This window comes from Barbus barbus (assembly GCF_936440315.1).
Source record: "Barbus barbus genome assembly, chromosome: 19".
NCBI classification, from domain to species: Eukaryota; Metazoa; Chordata; class Actinopteri; order Cypriniformes; family Cyprinidae; genus Barbus; species Barbus barbus.
The window spans coordinates 8,536,293-8,556,929 of NC_136747.1; the positions used below are offsets into that span (position 1 = coordinate 8,536,293).

The 20,637-nt window shown below is 37.8% G+C and overlaps 1 protein-coding gene across 1 annotated transcript in view; it reads right to left on the bottom strand.

Annotated features, from left to right (window-relative positions):
- The window catches only part of LOC306885596 (gamma-aminobutyric acid type B receptor subunit 1-like), a 52,189-nt gene that overhangs the window by 12,224 nt on the left and 19,328 nt on the right, over positions 1-20,637 (bottom strand). The window contains exons 9-12 of the mRNA XM_079442241.1: positions 10,701-10,778; positions 6,585-6,735; positions 5,790-5,922; positions 4,866-4,982 (exon numbers count right to left, since the gene is read on the bottom strand). Of these exons, the coding sequence (XP_079298367.1) occupies positions 4,866-4,982; positions 5,790-5,922; positions 6,585-6,735; positions 10,701-10,778 (479 nt within the window). The remainder of the gene's footprint in view (positions 1-4,865; positions 4,983-5,789; positions 5,923-6,584; positions 6,736-10,700; positions 10,779-20,637) is intronic.

The following is a 20,637-nucleotide window of genomic DNA, read 5'->3' on the forward strand; positions in this document are numbered from 1 at the left end:
TCGTTCTTTTTTTGTAGCGTGGATGGCATTTGTGAGCAATTAAACATAAAAAGCATTTATTTAAAGAGCAACATAAAAAGGATTTATGTTCTCTGTGACTCGTATTGTTTATCGTTACTTTTGAGAGCTCATAAACCTCAAACCCACCTTCACAACAGCCAGGATGAAAGAACTCACGCATAGCCAGAAAATTGATTCAAGGAATTTTCTGGGTTTAAAATAAGTTAAGCTCTATATATGGCCTGCTATTCATTACCAGAGAACTTTGACTCATGCCTCTGTTTGAAAACATTTACAGGACTGAAAATGGACATTTAGGGGGTTTACAAGCAAAAATGTGAAGCTTGCATTTTTGTTCAAGTGCTTATATTAAGCACTGGTTCAAAGGGTGCTTCAATCATCCTTTAAGTGGTGAAACTATTTTTCTAGGTGGATGAGCATCTGGTTTTGCATTACTGTAATTTGTGGATGTGTTTTCTCTAGGTAAACAGACCTATCTGGTGTTTATATTACATGAATGTTACAGGCTTTACTGCTTGGACAGTTTTGCTTATGAACAACATAGTCATAACAGAAATTGCAATATTCAGTATAATTTTGCACAGACAAGATTAGTAATCATTTACATTAGTCTGTTGCACTAATTTTTTCCAACACTCTCAGAAAAAAGGTACAAAATCTGTCACTTTGGCAGTACCTTTAACACTTTTGTACCTTGTAGGTACTCATATATACACTAGGTACTAATATGTACCTTTTAGGTACAAAGGTGTAATTTTTGAAAAGGTACCACCGCATGACAGCTGTCACAAATCCGGTTCGTGATCTTCCGTCCACTCACCATCAGAGGCCGCTCTTCCATCATATTGACTCTCACACCACACAGACTGTTACATATTACCCTGGACTGCATTTCCCATCATCCATTGCACTGATCACAGCTGTCACCAATCACACATTACACTGATTACACAGCTGATCCCATCTGACACGCTTTATAAGCCTTGGACTTCCTCTCTGTCATTGCCGAGTATTGTATAGCGTATATATCACTCTCCTAGCGATAGCTACTCTACGGAGCCCACTTAGTTGTCATAGTCTTGCCTTGCTTTGTGGGTTTTCTAGTGTTTTGATTCTTGCCCGTGTTTCCTGGATTAACCCTTTGCCTTGCCGTTCGGAGTCTGTTTGCACCTCTCTTTGACTACTGCTCGTGTACCTGGATTATCTCTCTGCCTTGCCCTGTTGGATATTGTTCGCCGATCGTAGACCCACGCTTGCCCTAGGACTACTCTTTGTCTTGCTTGTGTTGTACCGGTTTGCCATTGCATGAACCTTGCTTGTTTTGTGACCACGTCCCGGGAAATAAAAACCTTGCAAATGGATCACGTCTTGTTTGCCCTGTTACATCTACCACCTCTAATCTAGGATTAATAATGGAATCTATCGTTGAGAATAGAACCCTAGGATTATGACGATTTTTATCAATAAGATCTATAAAGTACCTCGATCTAGCATTTCGTACAGCCCTTTGAAATTTAGACAGAGAATCTCTAAGCATGTCATAAGAAATTTATCTTTTTTCCATTTTCGTTCACATCTTCTACAAATCCGTTTTAAGGAATGAATATGTTCATTAAACCATAGAGTTAATTTATGCTTTGCATTTACCTGTTTCAAAGGGAAGACAAGATCTACTGTTTTGGAACAAACTGAGTTGAAATCATGAATTGATTCCTCCACATCAAGATGAGGTGAAAACAAATCTAAACCCTGCATTGTTTCCAAAAAGGTAGCATTAAAATCAACTTAAGTATTTGAATTAACTGGTCGCACACAACGCTTTAAAGAACTGCTTCTCTTTCATTGATAAGGAAAAGAGACAGTACAAAGATTGGGATTATGATCAGCTAAAACAAAATCATCTATGATAATGTCACTGACTGGTAGACCAAGGAACAGAATCAAATCCAGTGTGTGACCATGAGAGCGAGTAGAGCCTTTGACTATTTGCTGAAAACCCAAAGAGTCTAAAAGGTTCAGAAAGTCTTTAGACAAAGAGCTTGATAGACAACAGACATGAATATTAAAATCTCCCAACACTAAAGCTTTGACATAATTCAGTACCACGTCCCCTAAAAATGAAGACAACTCTGAAATAAAATCCTTATTTGGTCTTGGTGGCCGATAAAGAACAGCACAAAAAACAGGATTCAGCATCTGTATTTCAAAGGCTTGAAGTTCAAAGCTGGAAAAACATTCAATATTAATATGGGTACACATAAAAGAGTCCTTGAAGACAGAGGCCAGGCCCCCTCCTCTTCTAGTCTCTCGTGGTGAATTTAGGACATTAAAATTACTCGGAACAAGTTCCCCAAAAACATCCATATCACCAACGTTCAGCCAGGTTTCTGTGATAAATAAAAAAAATCTGAGGTCTGAGCTCTGATAAAATCGTTCAAAATAAGTCTTATTTTTTAAAGAACGAATGTTCAACAAGGCCAGCCTGATTGCCGATTTGTACTCCGACGATGCGTCCTGGCGCAACTGCGAACCGGTCGATACAGGGCGAAGATTCTGCAGGTTAACCCCATTGCAGTTCAAGTGTAGAGAACGCCGAAGACTCGACAACACAGGTCCTGCTGGCTCAACGGGTTGAATCCACCGCAGTACCGAGCTCACCCAACGCCTACACAGCACATGGCCACTTCTCCATCTCCAACGTATCGCCTCTTGCGATCATGGCAAACTCGGGAGTGATAGTAGGTAAGCCTTTAATTTCACTAGTTTACCACCTCGCTTTTTGCGGCGACGCCATTTCTTCAGCAAAGGGGGCCAAGACTCGTAGGGATATTAAAGTGCAATGTGGTCTCAGAGAATTGGAGATCTCCTATTTCTTCTGTAACGTACTTCTCAAAGGATCTTCTAATATTTAAAAGTATACAATGATCATAGATCAGTACAGATGTAGAGTCACGTATTAACCAAGTCACAAATAAGACAAACAACGTGATACAAAACAGACTGTGTAACAGAGGCAGACAGCATGCCATATACATCGGCGCCATCTTGTCGTGTAGAGTAACAATGTAGAGTAAATGTAAATTTTATCAATTTAATGTGTTAATGCTAAATAAAAGTATTAATTTCTTAAAAAAAAAAAAAAGATTGGTTAGTTTTGTGGCTATACTTTCACAATAGACAGTTTCCCCATAGGCTTTCATCTTAAATATGTCTAAATTATTTTCTGTTCTGTATTTTGGCATTTCATGAGACATTACCTGAGGTATTTAACTTGTTTTGAATGTGTTGAGGGGACATTTTCATGACAATTCACACCATAAAATCCCAATCATGAGTTCCTCTGTACTTAAAATAGAATATTTGTCCCAAATATTTCTTTCTGTCTTATGGTCTATAATAAATTCTGAAACTATTCTTTATTCCAAAATTTCCCTTTTGTGTCCCTGACAATGACTTTGAAGAATCCACTTCAAACAAACTTACTGATGCTCAGTTTGTGTTTGTTTTTTAACTTTTCTTTTTAGCATAAAAAATTCTCAATAGTGACGCCCCAGTCAAACGAAGCACGTTTGAAAATGTCTAAGCTGTCAATTTGATGCCCCACTGCACATCACAGATCATTTCTCAATCTCTGAATCCTTTCTTTGTGCAGAGGAAGATAGAAAGAGAAAGAGAAAGAGAGAGAGAGAGAGAGAGAGAGAGCGAGCTCTCCACAGGGGCTCATGACAAGCTCCTCTCCACCACTAGATGGACGTTCATGAATGCTCAATAATAGGCATTATGTACTTATCCTGAGAATACCTTTCTCCTCTGCCTTTAGCTCTATCTTTTACTTATTTTAGTTATTATGGCTGCTGTGCATTTGTGTGATGTGAGGGCTGCACTTCAAAACATAATTTTCTTAATATTTTGGTTTAGTCTTTCCATAAAATATTGAAACATCCTTAAAATAAGATGAATTTAATTGAGAAAACAAATTAAGATAACAACACTTTTTAAAATTTTGTTAAGCATAATCCATCACGGTTTAGTGAAGTGTATAGAATAATAAAAAAATGTAAGAAAAAAAACCTTTGAGATACTCTACATTAGTTAACATGACCTAACAATGATAAATATTTGCATAGCTTTTATTAACTCTTAGTTATTGTTAATTTCAATATTTATTGATACATTTAATGCACTGTGGGCTGAAATGAACAATAAACATGTATTTACTAACATTACCCATGATTAATGAATGCTGCAAATATATCTTGCTCATTGTTAACTGGTGTTAACTAATACATTAACAAATGGGACCATAGTGTAAAGTGTTACAAAAACGATCTTTTGCAGTGTGTTTGTGGTGATGGAGAAACTGCTGGTTCATGGGGCTGTATGGAGGGCTCATCGAGCTGTGCTGTATGATAAATGTGCTGTTTAAGGATGCTCAAGGACAACGGGGGACCCATCTCTATGAGATCAGACAGAGAGACGATGGCTAGGCCAGAGAGGCAGTGGAAGTGAGATGGAGATCTAATGATGATAACATATAGAGGAACGAGATATATACTTTATAAAGAACAATAATTCCACTATGATATATTGATCATTCCAGCAGCGTTCTGAAAGTCCTTGACACGACAAGTGAAGAGTAAATCCCTGTGAGGGCTTAAAAGGACAGATAGTTTGTCTTGAAACACCTCAAATTAACCTCACACAGTCTTATTTTAGTACCACTTAGATACTATTATATGTTTTTTAGTAATATTATTATTTATTTTTTTCCGTGTTCATTTTAATTTTTGAAATCAACTAAGATTTTAGTTGTGTTAGCAATAATAACCCTGGTTCTCACTCACCTTTCTCTTGTCTTTCTTCTCGTCCTTCTTTGTGAACACCGTGTGAACCCACCAGATCTTCGTGAACATACTTCCATAAGCCAAACTGAAGCCAAGTCCAAGCAGCCACAAACGGAACTAGAAAAACAATTTTTAAAAAGCCAATATTTCAGTGTTTAACTTTAAAAGACTTCAAAGTACAACTACTGAAATATAATAAGGATGCGTCAATATTAAAATTATTGCCAGTACTGATCAGCTTATAATTATTCTAATGTTATGGGAGATAAACAATAAATGGCCAATATTAAAATCCTAAAAATTCTAAAATTCAAATTTTATTGTATTCCGTTTTGTCACATCACAACATTCTAATATACAACATGAAAAATTAATTATTAAATTAGTTTTAGTGATTTTAAAAATTAAGTTTAAGTGAGTGTCATATGTCACCAAAGGTGAATTAAATGTAAAAATAGGTTAATACAACTAAACCTTTAATAAAAGTGCATTTATTAAAATTATGCTGCAAAAACAGTTTGTTCTGATCTTCGGACTTTGCTAAGATGCTGTTCCTGAAGAAAGGGATGGTGCAAACTAAATTGAACCTGACGGCAAGCCTGTGACCTATGAGTAAGTGTAAGCAAAGAGGGCATGATGTCTGAAAGCAAGGCAGCGAAACAAGTCTGTTTAATACTTAAGGGTCTGAGAGAGGGTGAAAAATGGTCATGAAAAACTGAATAATTCATATTTTTTGATGCAAGAAACCTTGACTAACATTATTAGTATGCCTCAGGGGAAAAAAAAAAACCTCCCTGATATGTCTCCTTAAAGCCCTTCTGAAGAAGAGTGTTCAGGGAGGTTTTATAAACTCAGTTACTAGTACTATAAATAACATCAATATAAATGACAAAACGGCGTTACCCAGAATGCCTGAGCGCTTACCTGACAGACCACGGGAAACTGAGAGTTGCGTACATGCAGTCCGTCAATTCCCAGAGGAAAAACAGCAGCCAGAGCCATCATACAGCCCACTGCCGTCATGTTATTCAGGTAGGGCTGGGAGTTTTGAATGTACCTTTACATATAGACATGCATACTGCTGAATTTGCAAAAAGATGTGTATGTTCAAAAAACAGGTTCATACATTGAACAGATGCTAATGTAGTGTCTGCCATATACTGTGATGTATATATCTTAGAATGATTACCACATGCATATAATATGGTGTTCCATGGTACTTTTTGGTAATATTTGTTAGCATCTTGCACTCTGATTCAGCTCATTTAGTTAATCTCTCACAGTGGAATAGGATTTACACTCCTCTGTCTTTATCACACAAAGATTCATAGACCTGCTCACACATTTACTCACATGCATGATAAGATTTGTAAGTGTTCAGGGTATTAGCTTAAGCTGTCTGCTGAGAAAATCTTGTTGAAAGTCTAAGTGTCACTAAGATAAAAAGCCTGAAACACCAAACATTAGTCTGAATGTGTCTGTGGAGTTTGAATATGTGTGAAATGCTATCGCTATTCGTAATGCATTAGCCTGTTTGAAACCGGTGTGTTTCTACGCACACAGAATGCTTAAATATGTGAATGTGCCCCTTGGAAGCACCAGCTAATTGTATGCATGTATCATTCTGTCCTCTGCACTGAACTCACACGTGAGTGTGCAATATAAATGAACACATGCCTGCAGGCAGGAGCGTATATTCCCATCCACAACTAAACATACCTGACGTTGCTGTTGTAGATGTTAAAGGTGAGGCAAACGATGCCCATTAAAATGCCCAAGCCAGCGAAAACAGACACAGAGACAAAGAGTTTTTGTGACAGATATCTGAACTTCTGAATCACCACCGTCTGGTCAGCAGGAGGACCAGAGCCTGGAGAAAGAAATTAGGATTTTTAGTATTCGATTATTTTATACAGTATTACATTGAAATAATTTGACAATACTTTCATGAATTATATTAAAAACATTATTAGAGGTTCTAGCTATTTAGTCTTTCTAAATAAATAATAATAAATACTTTAAAAATTGTTAAACTTACATAGCATGTTTACTTCATTTGTTTTTACTTATTTATACAATAATCATGTATATCTGAATAATGAAACAATTGAACAAAATAAAGAAAAGTAGAGAAGGTCTGAACCTGTTTTCAGAGCCACAAATGAGTCACTTTATCTCCCTCTCTGCCTCTCTTTCTCTTTCTCGATAAACTGGCTGCATTTCTGAGTCTGCAGAGAGAGCGATAGCTATCGAATTTCACCTGAGTGCCATTTGACTAAAGCTTCTCCCCCCTGGTCTCTGTGAAGTGATACCATCACAGACTGTTTCACTGCCTCCAGATGGGTAATCGGCTGGCCAATTGGCAACAACAAAGCACAACAGGGTGCATTGTGGTCAGCTTCCTTCAATGGGTGGGCAGCACACAAGACGTGCACTGGTGTCACGTTCTTTTGCGAGTGACAAATTGGCTGGGGACCACACGGCTTGTTACATCTATCTCTAGAGCTGATCGTTTTTATAAAGCCCAGCTACAGGACTCATATTGCCCATGCGGTTCCACCGGAACCCCTCACCAGAGCATCTGATAAGCGCAGCGACTGTCAGGCTTAATTAGAAGTTCACGTAAGGCCATCTCCCTCGTGGATCTCGCTGATATTGATTTAAGGAGAGTGGGAGATCCAACCGAACACAACCGCTCAGGGCACAAGACGGCCAACAGATGGATCCTGGGATGCTGGAAAACAGCGTGGAACTGCGCTGATGCTGGAACAATCTTAACAGACAGACCCAGGATGTGATATGGCACGACACATGAGTTTAAGTGGTTTGTGGAAATAGAAAGTGGTTGCTATGGTGTTTCAGGTCAGAATGTTAACGTTGCAGTGTTGCTATGGCGTTAAAATTAACTTGTGATCCGTGTGGAGCTGCAATCCTTGAGGAACTGAGTGAACGCATTTACTCGGATAACACAATTCATAGACATTAGCAGTCGGTCGGGTGTCGATTATACATGAAATGGGGTTGGAAACCCATTTACTTCCATAAAGTGAAATATTTCTGAGTGAAACTTGATTTGGATCTAATTTGGAATTGATTAAATTGTAAAACGTAGCTGGGGATGGTGATGTCAGCCAAAAAGTGAAGTCATTTCAGAGACGGTGCACTATTATTATGATGAAAACTTGTTTACATGCACTGATAAGACCAGTAATTGTCATTAAAGGGATATTTCACCCAAAAATGAAAATTCTGTCATTAATTACTCACACTCATGTGGTTTCAAGCCCATAAGACCTGTATTCATCTTCAAAACACAAATTAAGATATCTTTGATGAAATCTGAGAGCTTTCTGAATCTGCATAAACAGCAATGTATACCATGTTCAAGGCACAGAAAGGTAGTAAGGACATTGTTAAAATAGTTCATGTGACATCAGTGGTTCAACTTTAATTTTATGAAGCTGTGAGAATACTTTTTGTATGCAAAACGACATTACTCAACAATTTCTTCTCTTCCGCGTTCACAAGAGTTGTATTCTTGTAGCTTCATATAATTACAGTTGAAGCACTGATGTCATTTTAAAGATGTCCTTACTAATTTTCTGGGCCTTGAACGTGTCAGTTGTGTTGTTGTCTATGCAGGGTCAGAAAGCTCTCAGATTTCATCAAAAATATCTTAATTTATGTTCTGAAGATGAACGAAGGTCTTACAGGTTTGGAACGACATGAGGGTGAGTAATTAATGACAGAATTTTCATTTTTAGACATAGTTCACCCAAAAATGAAAAATCTGTAATCATTTACTCATCCTCAAGTTATTGAATTTCTTTCTTCAGTTGAATATAAAAGAAGGATATTTTGAAGAATATGAGTAACCAAACAGTTAACGATAGCTACTGATTCCATAGTATTTTTTCCCTACTATCTGTTTGCTACTATGGACATTAATAGCTACCTTTAACTGTCTGGTGACCAACATTCTTCAAAATATGTGTTCTTCCTTTGTTCAAAGAAGAAAGAAACTAATACAGGTTTAGAACAACAACAACTGGAACAACTATCCCTTTAACAAAGTAAATACAGTAAAATATTGATTTCAAGGTGTCTCTAATGCAATTCAGGTCCACAATGAACGTGGTTGTAAATGTGTGTGCATCCATCGGGCCAGAGAGCTCATGAGGTTTAATACCTCTCCCTGTCCTTGATGGTGGAATCGGGACAGTATGTTGCCATGACGACCAAGACCCAGCAATGAGAGAACAAGGCGCAGATGCAGTGGTTGTCAGGGGCGACCGGGGAGAGTGTGAGAACGAGTGAGGCCAGTGAAGTGGATGGTAACAACGAGAAACAATTGAACAAAGATTCAAACAAAAACGTTCCCACTCAGCTGGGAGATGAAGGGACGTAACCTTCACTTTGCAGTGGGTATGAACGAGAGGGAGAATATCCTAACGAGTGACGATTGGTCAACATGTGCCATCCAATCTGGAGCAAAGTCACCCTCTCCTTCAAGAGGCCTTTATTTCAGCACCGATTATTTTTAGCTCTACACGCTGCCGTCTCTCTGGAACACGCCATCCAGTGACCATTGCGGCAAGGTGAAAAGTTGGGTGGTAATGGGCGGCACTTGCGCCATAAGGGTCATCTGTCTAACATCTTCTATTTGTGATGATCTCGCATTCCTGTTCACCTTGTCACGATCAAACGGCAACCTTTCGCCTCACCAGCAGACTTGCTGCGACCCGCAGTCTGGCACAGTCAAGGGTTGCTGTTAAAACGATGACCTCCAAAGAGATCTATCATCGACAACTAATGCAAAAGTTAAAGGTGCCAGACTCTGCAAGCCACCTGGGGTATACGACAATGCTGTGGGCACTATTCCCAGTTGCAAGCTAGGTAAATAAATGAAAAACAGGTTTCCCCGGAACGGCTTGTGAAAAACGCAATTAGCGCATTTCGCAATGCCGACGTGCTACAGTTGCCATGGAGCTCGCTGCTTCTCTGAGTTTTTAATAAGCTAATAAGCAAGTTAAAAACAGTGTAAGCCCACCGAGAGCACATCTAGGGAAATGTCTAGGCATAGAAATGGTCACATAATGAGCATGGTGATGTGGCATCGCACCGCCAATATTATAAACCAACAAACCCAGGCTGCTATCACAAAGCTCAAGGATGTTATTCAAAACCACAAGCTCTGTTCGGAGCCTGTGAGGGTTTAAATAACAGACAATGACAATCAGCTGAGGCCTGTCGTGATGTCTGTACTGATTGGACGATTCGTGCTCGTCCAGTCAAGGTTAGCACGTGCTGGGAGGCAGCTGGGGAACAGCCCGGGCCGTTTCTGATTTGTGTTGTTTTCAGCTGTCAGTTGGCATTTTCTCAGCGCACCATCAGCAACACTGAGCGTGAACCGGTCATCAAATACAATTAAAAAGATTAAATGAAACCATCACTCATTGTGTATTGCACGCAATTTTTATCAGTGCGCTTGCTCAATTTATGATTGGAATTAACTCCTGGCGGTTTTCTAATGGCATTCATTTGTCTTTTTTTGTTGAGCTGTGCAGAGCTCCTGCAGCGCGGCTGCCCTCATGGACAGAATGCTAAACAGAATTTGACTGACTGATTGATTAACGCCCCGTAGCAGCCTGTCGTCCGCGGCTCTCTTCGTTTTGGGGGCGGGGCTTAGAATGTGCGGCTGTGACACTGGGAGAGATGCAGATGAGTGGCGAGAGTAATAATGTGAGTGATTGTGTGAGAGGAGGTTTAAAAGTGCTTGAGACAGTGATAAACAAGAGCATATATGGGAGATGAGAGAGACGAATGTGTCCTCACCTATCCACCTGTCATTCCCATACCAAGAGAGATTGCCTTTGGTCATATCGTAGTATCCAATCTTCTTGTAGCTTCCTCCTGCCGAGAGAAAGGGAGAGAAGTGCGATTCAGAAATATTTTTGAGTCAACATCAAATGGCATTCGCAAAACATTTTTCCTCTATAATGTGACATGTTTTTGAGACAGGATATTTAAGGAGTGAAAAAATGTTATTGACTTAATTTTATCCAATATAAAATTCAGCTTTATGCAAATTAGCAGAGATGCGAAGTGGTGACTACCAGTGGGAGTGCAGGGTGACCCCGTTAACATGCACTTAAGAAAGTGCTTTATTTCAGCATTCCGAAACATCATGCAAACATGAACATTTTCCTTGTGTTGCCAACTTCACCCTAAAATGAACATTTTCTCATCATTCAAAACCTGTAAGACTTTAATAATATTAATATTCAGAACACAAATAAAGACATTTTTATTATTGTCTCAATAATTGATAGTCCATCCAACTAAACATTAAAATTGCAAACAAAATCCATATGAATCAAGTGTTCTTAAGAGACACAATCACTTCATGAACAGGTTTCATTTATGCTTTTGATTGACACACATGTATAGAGCACATCAAATATGGTAAACGGAAATGCTAATGTGGGTGTCTGAAGCACAAGACCAATGGAGTTTGTTCTCAAGCATTTGTACAGGGACATGGTAACGGGAAAAAAAATGAGATGGGAGGAAAAAATATTTTTCAGTGTGTTTATGTTTCTTAAATCAGTTCGTAGCAGTGAATGAAGAGGTATCATATCGATCACAAGTGCAGTATGGAGTACCTCAAGGCTCAGTACTAGATCCGTTACTTTTCACGCTTTACATGTTACCCTTGGGAGATATTATCTCTCTCTCTATATCAGCTCTGTATTTTTTCACGGCCTGGTGAAACACACCAAATTGAGAAACTAATGGAATGCATAGTCGATACAAAAAACTGGATGACGAGTAACTTCTTACTGCTAAATTCTGAAAAAACAGAGATGTTAATTATCAGACCTAAAAACCCCACATATAATAACCTAGAACACTATCTAACACTTGACGGCTGCCCTGTCAATTCTTCTTCATCAGTTAGGAACCTAGGTGTGCTGTTTGATAGCAATTTTTCATTTGAAAGCCACATTTCTAGCATCTGTAAAAATGCGTTTTTCCATCTCAAAAACATATCTAAAAACGTCAAATGCAGAAACTAATTCATGCATTTATGACCTCAAGGTTAGACTATTGTAATGCTTTATTGGGTGGTTGTTCTGCACGCTTGATCAACAAACTACAGTTGGTCCAAAATGCAGCAGGTAGAGTCCTTACTAGAACCAGGAAGTATGACCATATTAGCCCGGTTCTGTCAACAACACTGCACTGGCTTCCTATCAAACATCGTATAGATTTTAAAATCTTGTTAATTACTTATAAAGCCCTGAATGGCTTAGCTCCTCAGTACTTGAGCGAGCTCTTATCACATTATAGTCCTCCACGTCTGCTGCGTTCTCAAAACTCTGGTCATTTGATAATACCTAGAATATCAAAATCGACTGCGGGCGGCAGATCATTTTCCTATTTAGCACCCAAACTCTGGAACAATCTACCTAACACTGTTCTGGAGGCAGACACACTCTGTCAGTTTAAATCTAGATTAAAAGACACATCTCTTTAACCTGGCTTACACATAACACACTAATACGCTTCTATTATTCAAATCCATTAAAGGATTCTTAGGCTGCATTAATTAGATCAACTGGAACCGGGAACACTCCTCATAACACACAATGTACTTGTTACATCGTAAGAAGAATGGCATCTACGCTAATATTTGTCTGTTTCTTTCTTATTCTGTTTCTCAGTCCGTGTCTGGATCAGATGGTGGATCGGCGCCGGGAGATGATGTCTGCGACCTTGATCGTCGGCGGAGGCCGGACACCTGGATTAGCCCCAGAGACATATCCCCAGTGAAGACCTCGACTAAAAATAAAACAAAATAACTAAAAATATAATAAAATACCTAACTACATAATACTATTATTGTTAGAAATTGCAACAATATAAAAACAGAAATATAATACATTTATACATTTAAAATTTTAATTAAATCAATAATTAAACAATAAATAAACAATAATATCCTGGCCAGAGGAGAACTGGCCCCCTCACGGAGCCTGGTTTCTCCCAAGGTTTTTTTCTCCATTCTGTCACAGAGGGAGTTTTGGTTCCTTGCCGCTGTCGCCTCTGGCTTGCTCAGTTGGGGACACTTGATTTCTAGCGATTATCGTCAATTTGATTTCACAGATACTATTTAAACTAAACTGAGCTAGACAATGACATCACTGAATTCAATAATGAAATGCCTTTAACTGAAAATTGAGTGTCTAATCTTATTATTATACATTACTGACATACATTACTGACATACTTATTATTATACATTAATACATTATCCTCCAATTTGATACTGTTAAGTGCTTTGACACAATCTGTATTGTTAAAAGTGCTATATAAATAAAGGTGACTTGACTTAAAGTAGTGTGTTTCCCCAAGAAAGTTTGAGTTTCTCCGCAAAAGTATTGTGTCTCCCCAAAAAGCTTTACGTTCTCTCGCAACAGCACTGAAATACAGTTTTCTGGGGGGAGTGTAATACTCTGTACATTTGAGCTTATCTTTACTATATTTGATGTGCTCTATGTTTGAATGTTTATATGTTAATAAAAATCTAAACTCAAACTGTTCATCATAAAAAGTGATCGTGTCTATATAGAAGACTTGGATTAAACCATACAACTGATATGAATTACTGTTATGACCTCTTTACGAGCATTTAGAAGCTTGACAATTTTGGTTACGTGGACTTTCAATGAATGGATAAGAATGGATAAAAATTATGAGATAATATTAATAATATCTTAATTTGTGGTTTGAAGATGAATGAAAGTTTTATGTGTTTGGAATGACATGAGGATTATTAAATGAAACCTGAAAAGTCGTCGTGACCATGCTGTCAATGTGAAAAGGGCTTCCCTGTTCTCTTAATTCTGAGTCATATCTAGGGCTCAGATGTTTAAAACTTTTCTTACAATTGGAGTTGATTCACAACAACAAGTAATCTGTTTGAGTCTGAGTATTTTTGACTGACTCCTTAAAGTCATGAATCATTTATTTGTGAATCAGACTACACTGATTGTGCTGAATGTTTGTTGTTGCATGCAACTCGATAGAAAGCTGTTAATTTATTGTCTTTATTTATTTTTTATAAAAACTGGAAATTCAACAAACGTTATAAAATCATTCATTTTTTGGTTTAAAAAAACTCTGAAAAAGAATCAGTTCCCAATTCCACCCACTTCTGAAGAGGCTGAGGGTCAAGATCTGTAGATCTATAGTCAAGATCATTGACTATTATTGCTGTAACTTTTTCTAACATTCAAAGTAATGAGCATTAAATCGGTAAGGTTTTATAAAAATCTAGGTTGCCAGTAGCCGAAAGTAATGACTAAATTATTTGGCTATTGGTTAATATTAACTAGTCTGCACTGCTTAGGTGAACTAAAACAACAACAACAAAAAAGAAAATCATTCAGATGTGGAAAAGGTTATATATTTTAAATAATTTACAAAAAGACCAGGAATATGTTTCACAAAAGTAAACGGGAAATTTTGATTTCACATTGACTTTCATAGATGCAGGGAAGTGGAAAACGTGTAAAAGGAGAGTTTTAAGGGAGGAACAAAGGAAAGAGAAATGTCTACACATTGCTGTAAATCAATATGGTGAAGCTGGATCAGACAAACAGACTGAAAACAGATCTATCATCAATCCTTATATTCCAGCAGGCGTATCAGCAGAGCTTTTGATGAGAATGCACAATAGGGTCGCTCTCCCTTAAAATTAGCTTTATAGAGAGCGCTGTAATTGCGTACCACCGTATCAGCAGTGCTTGAGCGAGGACCGTAAGACAGAGGAATTTATCTTCTGTTACGTTCTCTCCCTCCTGCTCCAATGCTCTGTTTTCTTTCATGCACGCCCTCCCTCTCTTTCTCAAATACACACTTGCGGGCATCAGAGATCTGCACCCCCAAACACAACGAGAAATTAGCTTAAGTGAGAACCATTATAATTATCAGGTGATCATTAAGCATAATTACTCCAGTCAGCTTGGGCTTCCCCCTGGGAGACTTGAAAAAGAAACAAATGAGATAGAGGAAGAAAGAAAGGCTCCGGAAGCGCTGTATGATCCAGGCATGAGAAGAAACACCTAAAAGACTGTAATTTCCACCATTTAGATTGTATCCGCTTAGCTTGCTTTGGTCTCTGGCTATAGATCTTCCTACAGTTTCATTCCGAAACTAATGTCATCCAGCAACTTATTCAAAATTCACAACACTAATAAGCCCAACAAAATCACTTTTTCAAGGGGTGCTCTCTTAGGCAAACATCATTATTTCTGCTCATCATAGTTTGAACATCTAGTAAACTAAAGCAACAACACAGCAACACATTAGCAACAGCACAACAACACCCTGGCAACCAACTACTAGGGCTGGGTATCGATTCAGATGTCCTGATTTGATTCGATACCGATTCACAAGCTCTCGATTTGATTCGATTCTCGATTCTTGATTACATTCAGTGAATATCGTTTTAATACAAATGCTATTGATATGTCTAAAAATATTAACAGTAAACATCAGTTTAAAAATGGTGAATTATTAAAAATAAATTAAGAACCACAGACCTGTATTTTAAACCTATTCTTTTTTTCTACAGTCCTATTTTTTAAAACAATAATAGGGCCCTATAAATGTTTTTCTTATTTTTTCTGGTAATCAAATGAAGGCATAAAACATTAATTTAATTTATCCTTTTATTTTTTTGGCAAACAAAGTTCTGTACAACAGAGGTTTACAATTAAAAATTAAAAGGTTAACCACACATATAGCACCTCGATACCATGGTAAAAATATAACTAAATGGTTTTTAGGTAGCCTGTTTGTATGAAAAACAGTAGTCTAAAAACATTCAGTATAAATGAACACATACTATAGCTTAATCACAAATACATACTATAATTATATACCATTACTCCTGTAATAAAATTCAAAAAAGTGATTATGATTATAATAAAAGTGATTATCCCACATTTCTACCACAATACCATGGTGCAGTGAGTGTTACAGTTACTACAGTAAATCCACGGTAAATGATGGCGATGTGTAGATTGAAAAGCCTTCTGACTGTCTCGTTGCACACAGTATTTCTCCTGTTTGGCTATAAACTAGTTTAAATCACCGAGTCATTTGTGTTCATCGTTGAATTCAAGCGCTTCACACTGAATCTCACAGCACTGTTTAGTGCTCGCGTGACCGAGTAGCATCTGCTCTAGTGAGCTCGCGCCGCACGGCAGTTTGAACTGTGATCCGAGCGAATAAACGGTCAATGTGGCGCGATTCAAATGAGGCGCGCTGTTTCGTTCCGCTTTTGGCGCATAAACATTATATCGAGCATTTATTGAACTCTTCATATTGTTTTATCGAGGAAAATTATATCGCGATAATTATGTTATCGAATTATCGCCCAGGCCTACACTGAATGAATGACAATGTTTCCGTTGTAACATCGCGCAAGGTAAATAAGAGGGTGACATCTAGTGGAGAAGACTACTGATAAGATTCACGTTAATCAGATCTTATGTTAAATGTTTGCTGAAATAAACATCGGAAAAGATTGATTCACAGCTGTTGAGAATCAATATTGAATCAACATTTTAAAAAACGATTTAAAAAACAACACATCAATGCTCTAGCAAACACCTAGCAAAAACATAACCCACAATCACCACCCAAATCACCCTAGCATTGTGAAGTCTTACATTATGGTGGTCCAGGAAGAAACCACCTAGAAATCACACAAAACACCCTAGCTACTACACAACAACACCTTAGCAGTTGCACTGTAATGACTACTACTAGACTGTAGCAGAGTGGCAGTGAGTCCTGGAGGGGCAACGATTCATATTTTCTTCAGAAAATGTTAAAATATAGTTCTATTTTTTATTGTGTCAAACAAAAAGGGATTGACGTAGGATCTGGGCACCGGCAGAGACACAAAGAGATGTGACAGATTGAACAGGGGAACACAGGCACACTGATCAAAAAGACAGCTTCTGAAACGATGCCAATACAAAGACTGAAAACAAACGACAGGAGAGAGAAAAGGATCCAATCTGCGTGGGACAGCTGAGGTTGCAGTCACAATGCACTCATCACTCGAGGAGGTTAACAAGCAAATGAAGGGAGAGATGCCCCTGTCACCATGTCTGGAAGTTCAAATGGAATACTTAAGTCTGGAAATAAGCCTGCATGGAATATGTGGCTTCCACTGGTATTCCAGATGCTGGTTGTATAAACGTTTCTTTCCAAAAGATGGTTTTGAAATTGACCGGTTATTCTAAAAATGCTAACATTGTTAGACTTTCAATCCCACAACACGACATCTTCAAAGAAGCTCTAAACATCTGTGATGAGGCCTTGGATTCTTGTTAACCTTTGCCAAACTAGGCCAAAAGCCCAATCTGGCCAAACTGCCATATTCATGAAGAGTTGTAGCAGCTTCAGAATCTTTCATTGAGCAATAATGGAGGTCATTGTGCTCCTGTGAACCTTTAATACCATCAATCTTTTACACTGGCATCCACATTTATACACTGACACAACTCTATCAGAGGTTTATGGAGAGATATTTGAACCTGGTGCAGGTTTTGCTCCATCATGCACTGTGAACTCTGGGACTTTATATATACTTTATATGCCCAAAGTCAGCTGTGCTGCTGCCCAGTTTCATGCATGATGGCACGTCCTAAGGAAACTGGTTTCATGCAGACACCATGTCATTTAATGCTTTTAGGGTAACACTTTAGAATAGGGAACACATATTCACTATTAACTATGAGTTTTCAATAAACTCCTAATTTTGCTGCTTATTAAAGTAGTAGTTCACTTCAAGAATAACATTTCCTGATAACTCACCCCCATGTCATCCAAAACGTTCATGTCTTTTTTTCAGTTGAAAAGTAAGCCTTAAACTGCAGTTTCAATGCACCTTCAAAGGGCTCTAGCAAAACGATTGGTCATTTTCTAAAAGCGTACTTTTAAACTTTTATACTTTTTAACCACAAATGCTCATCTTGCTAGCTCTGCCATGCGCGACTTCATGCATTGCGTAATCAAAAAAGTCACATGTTCAAAGTTCAAAAAGGAAGGGTAGGGCAAAAAAACATCTAATTTTCTCCTCCAACTCCTCCTTTTTTTTTTACTTTCTTTGCATGTTCGCTTTGTAAACACTGGGCTGGTACTTCCACCTACATCACATGTTACCTTTCCAATGTGACTATGCAATGCATGTGCTCAAGCTAGTGTAAGATGAGCATTTGTGGTTTGTCAGTCCTCTGTCGTGTGTGTCATGTGTTCCTGCCTCATGTTTCCATATTTGGTTTGCTTCCTGTCCTTGTTTAATGTGATCATTAATTAATTATTGTCCAACTCTGTTAAATATGGAGAAAAATCCTGGATCAGGAAAAAAACATTTTATCAGGAAATTTTTAATCTGGAAATGAACTAATCCTTAAATAGTTAGCAAGGTAGTTGTTAAGTTTAGGTGTTGGGTCGGGTTTAGGAATATAAAATATGGTAATGAAGAATAAGGCATTAATATGTGATTTATAAGTACTAATAAACAGCCAATATGCTAGTAATATGCATGCTAATAAGCAACCATGCTAATAAGCAACTAGTTAATAGTGAGAATTGGTCCTTAAATTAAAGTGTTACCACTTTTAGTGTTCATGTGTCAGTACAACAACCATATGTTGAAATATATTCATTAATTTACTTCTTTTAACCTCACCATCAGACCTGCACACACAGGAATGCGGTAAATCACAGCCTAAAAAATGCTGCCTACACCGAGGTAAGAAGGCAGCCAGGCACGTCTGAATCCAATTTTTGCATAACATCCCATCTACTAAAATGCTTACATCTGGTTGGCTTTTGAAGGCAGAATATATGTATTCCTTCTTTGATATCCCATATCTGTGCATGAGGCTTGCTTGGCGGTTGGTGGAAAGAATAAAAATGGCATCGTAAGGAGTATAGAATTATTTATAAATTCCCAATGTTTCAACATGACGCAATTTCAATTTAGAAATACAAATTTGTTTAGATTAAATATTTTCTTGTGGCAGCCTTCAGCAAAAGAGGGCTGCAGGATGACTTAAAATTAGTTATATTATTATTAACGTTTATTATTAATAATATAATATATTAAAACAATATAACTTTATTAAAAACAAATAAAGACTGAATTAAATTTTTAAGGTGGCTTGGAAGCCTGCGGCAGTTTCCTCAGGAACTCAATTTTAATATCATAGAAAAGGTCCCAATTATTTATGCAGGTAAGCAATTTTAGTTTTTAACTTTTTAATACAGGTCTACAAAAAGTTATGAATCAGAACTAATGGAACAATATGTCCTAGACAGATGAGACAAAGGTAGAGCCGATTGGTCACAATGCCAGACATGTGGAGACCAAAAAGTGCTTTGACTGCTTTGATACAAAGACCCTCGCAGCAACTGTAAAGCCTGCTGGTGGAAGCTTTATTGGTTTGGGGTTACTTTCTGCCTCAGGCCCTGTCAGCTTGGCATCATAGGGTAAACCATGAATCCCACATTGTACCAGAGGACTAAACCACGTGAGACAGTCTGTCAAAAAGCTAAAGCTGAAATGTAGACATGTACAAAGCAGACCTTGCAATAAAATGACTCAAAACCCTCGAGCAAAACCACAAAAATAGTCTCAAAAAAGATGAAATGCTGGGCTATCGATTGAAATCCAAGATCTCAACCTCACAGAAGTGGTGTGGGGGTACTTGAAACAGACTGTACATGCAGAAAAGCACACAGTCAAGAGTTCTGCATGGAATATAAAGCAAAGATGTGCTAATGTAGGGCACAGATACACTTAAAACACCTACAAGCAGCGACTTCTGCCATAAGTACATTGAAGCAGGTATCTTTCCACAGAAGACTATTGCATCTCACTTCTTTTTACTCTGTTTTGAATTCTTATTTTGTTCAGGGTGAACTAAGTGTGCATTTCTCTACTTTAAAAAGTTTATACCCAAAGAAATACATGGCCCTTTTGAAAAGTATAATCAAAATGATACAGGCTCCAACAAGATGAAGACTCCAGTCATATACTGTAAGTGACCTAGAAACAGTTTTAAAGAGTTGTGCCATGTTAAGATAACATTAACTACTGAATTCTATTCACTATATCACAGTTTACCCCATCATTTGACTCTTTTGAAGGTGATTGATACACCTTCCTATGATGGCATCAGAAACCTTTTTCTTTTGTGTAGCATTGCATCTGGTGTCTGTACAAAGTCCAAAACCAATGTCGTATACTAAGTGCAACATTACGCATAGATATCCATGTATAAATATGTCTTCTTTTTTTTTTCAAAACCTATGTCCCAAAATGATGGATCTTTAAAAGAAAAATGGACAAAAATGAATGGGCTTAAAAAAATTCTAATTTAGTATGGATACGAGAGTGGCTTCTTCTGAACCACCGTGTCTACTAAAATATTCAGTGAATTGTATTAAGGTTTCATGCACATGTAATTTTTTTTCTCTTCAATCATTTTTTGAGAGTGCATGAGAGCTGTGAAAAAAAAGATACTGAGCTAAAAAAAAAAAAACAATTCAAGAGTCGTTTCTCTGGCTTTGGCAAAATGATTACAGCTCTGGAGCTTCTGAACCCTAGAAAAACTGTTTTACCTGACACCTGTGCTACTCTCCAAATGGAGCGAGAACACTGATCGCAGAGTCGTTCATC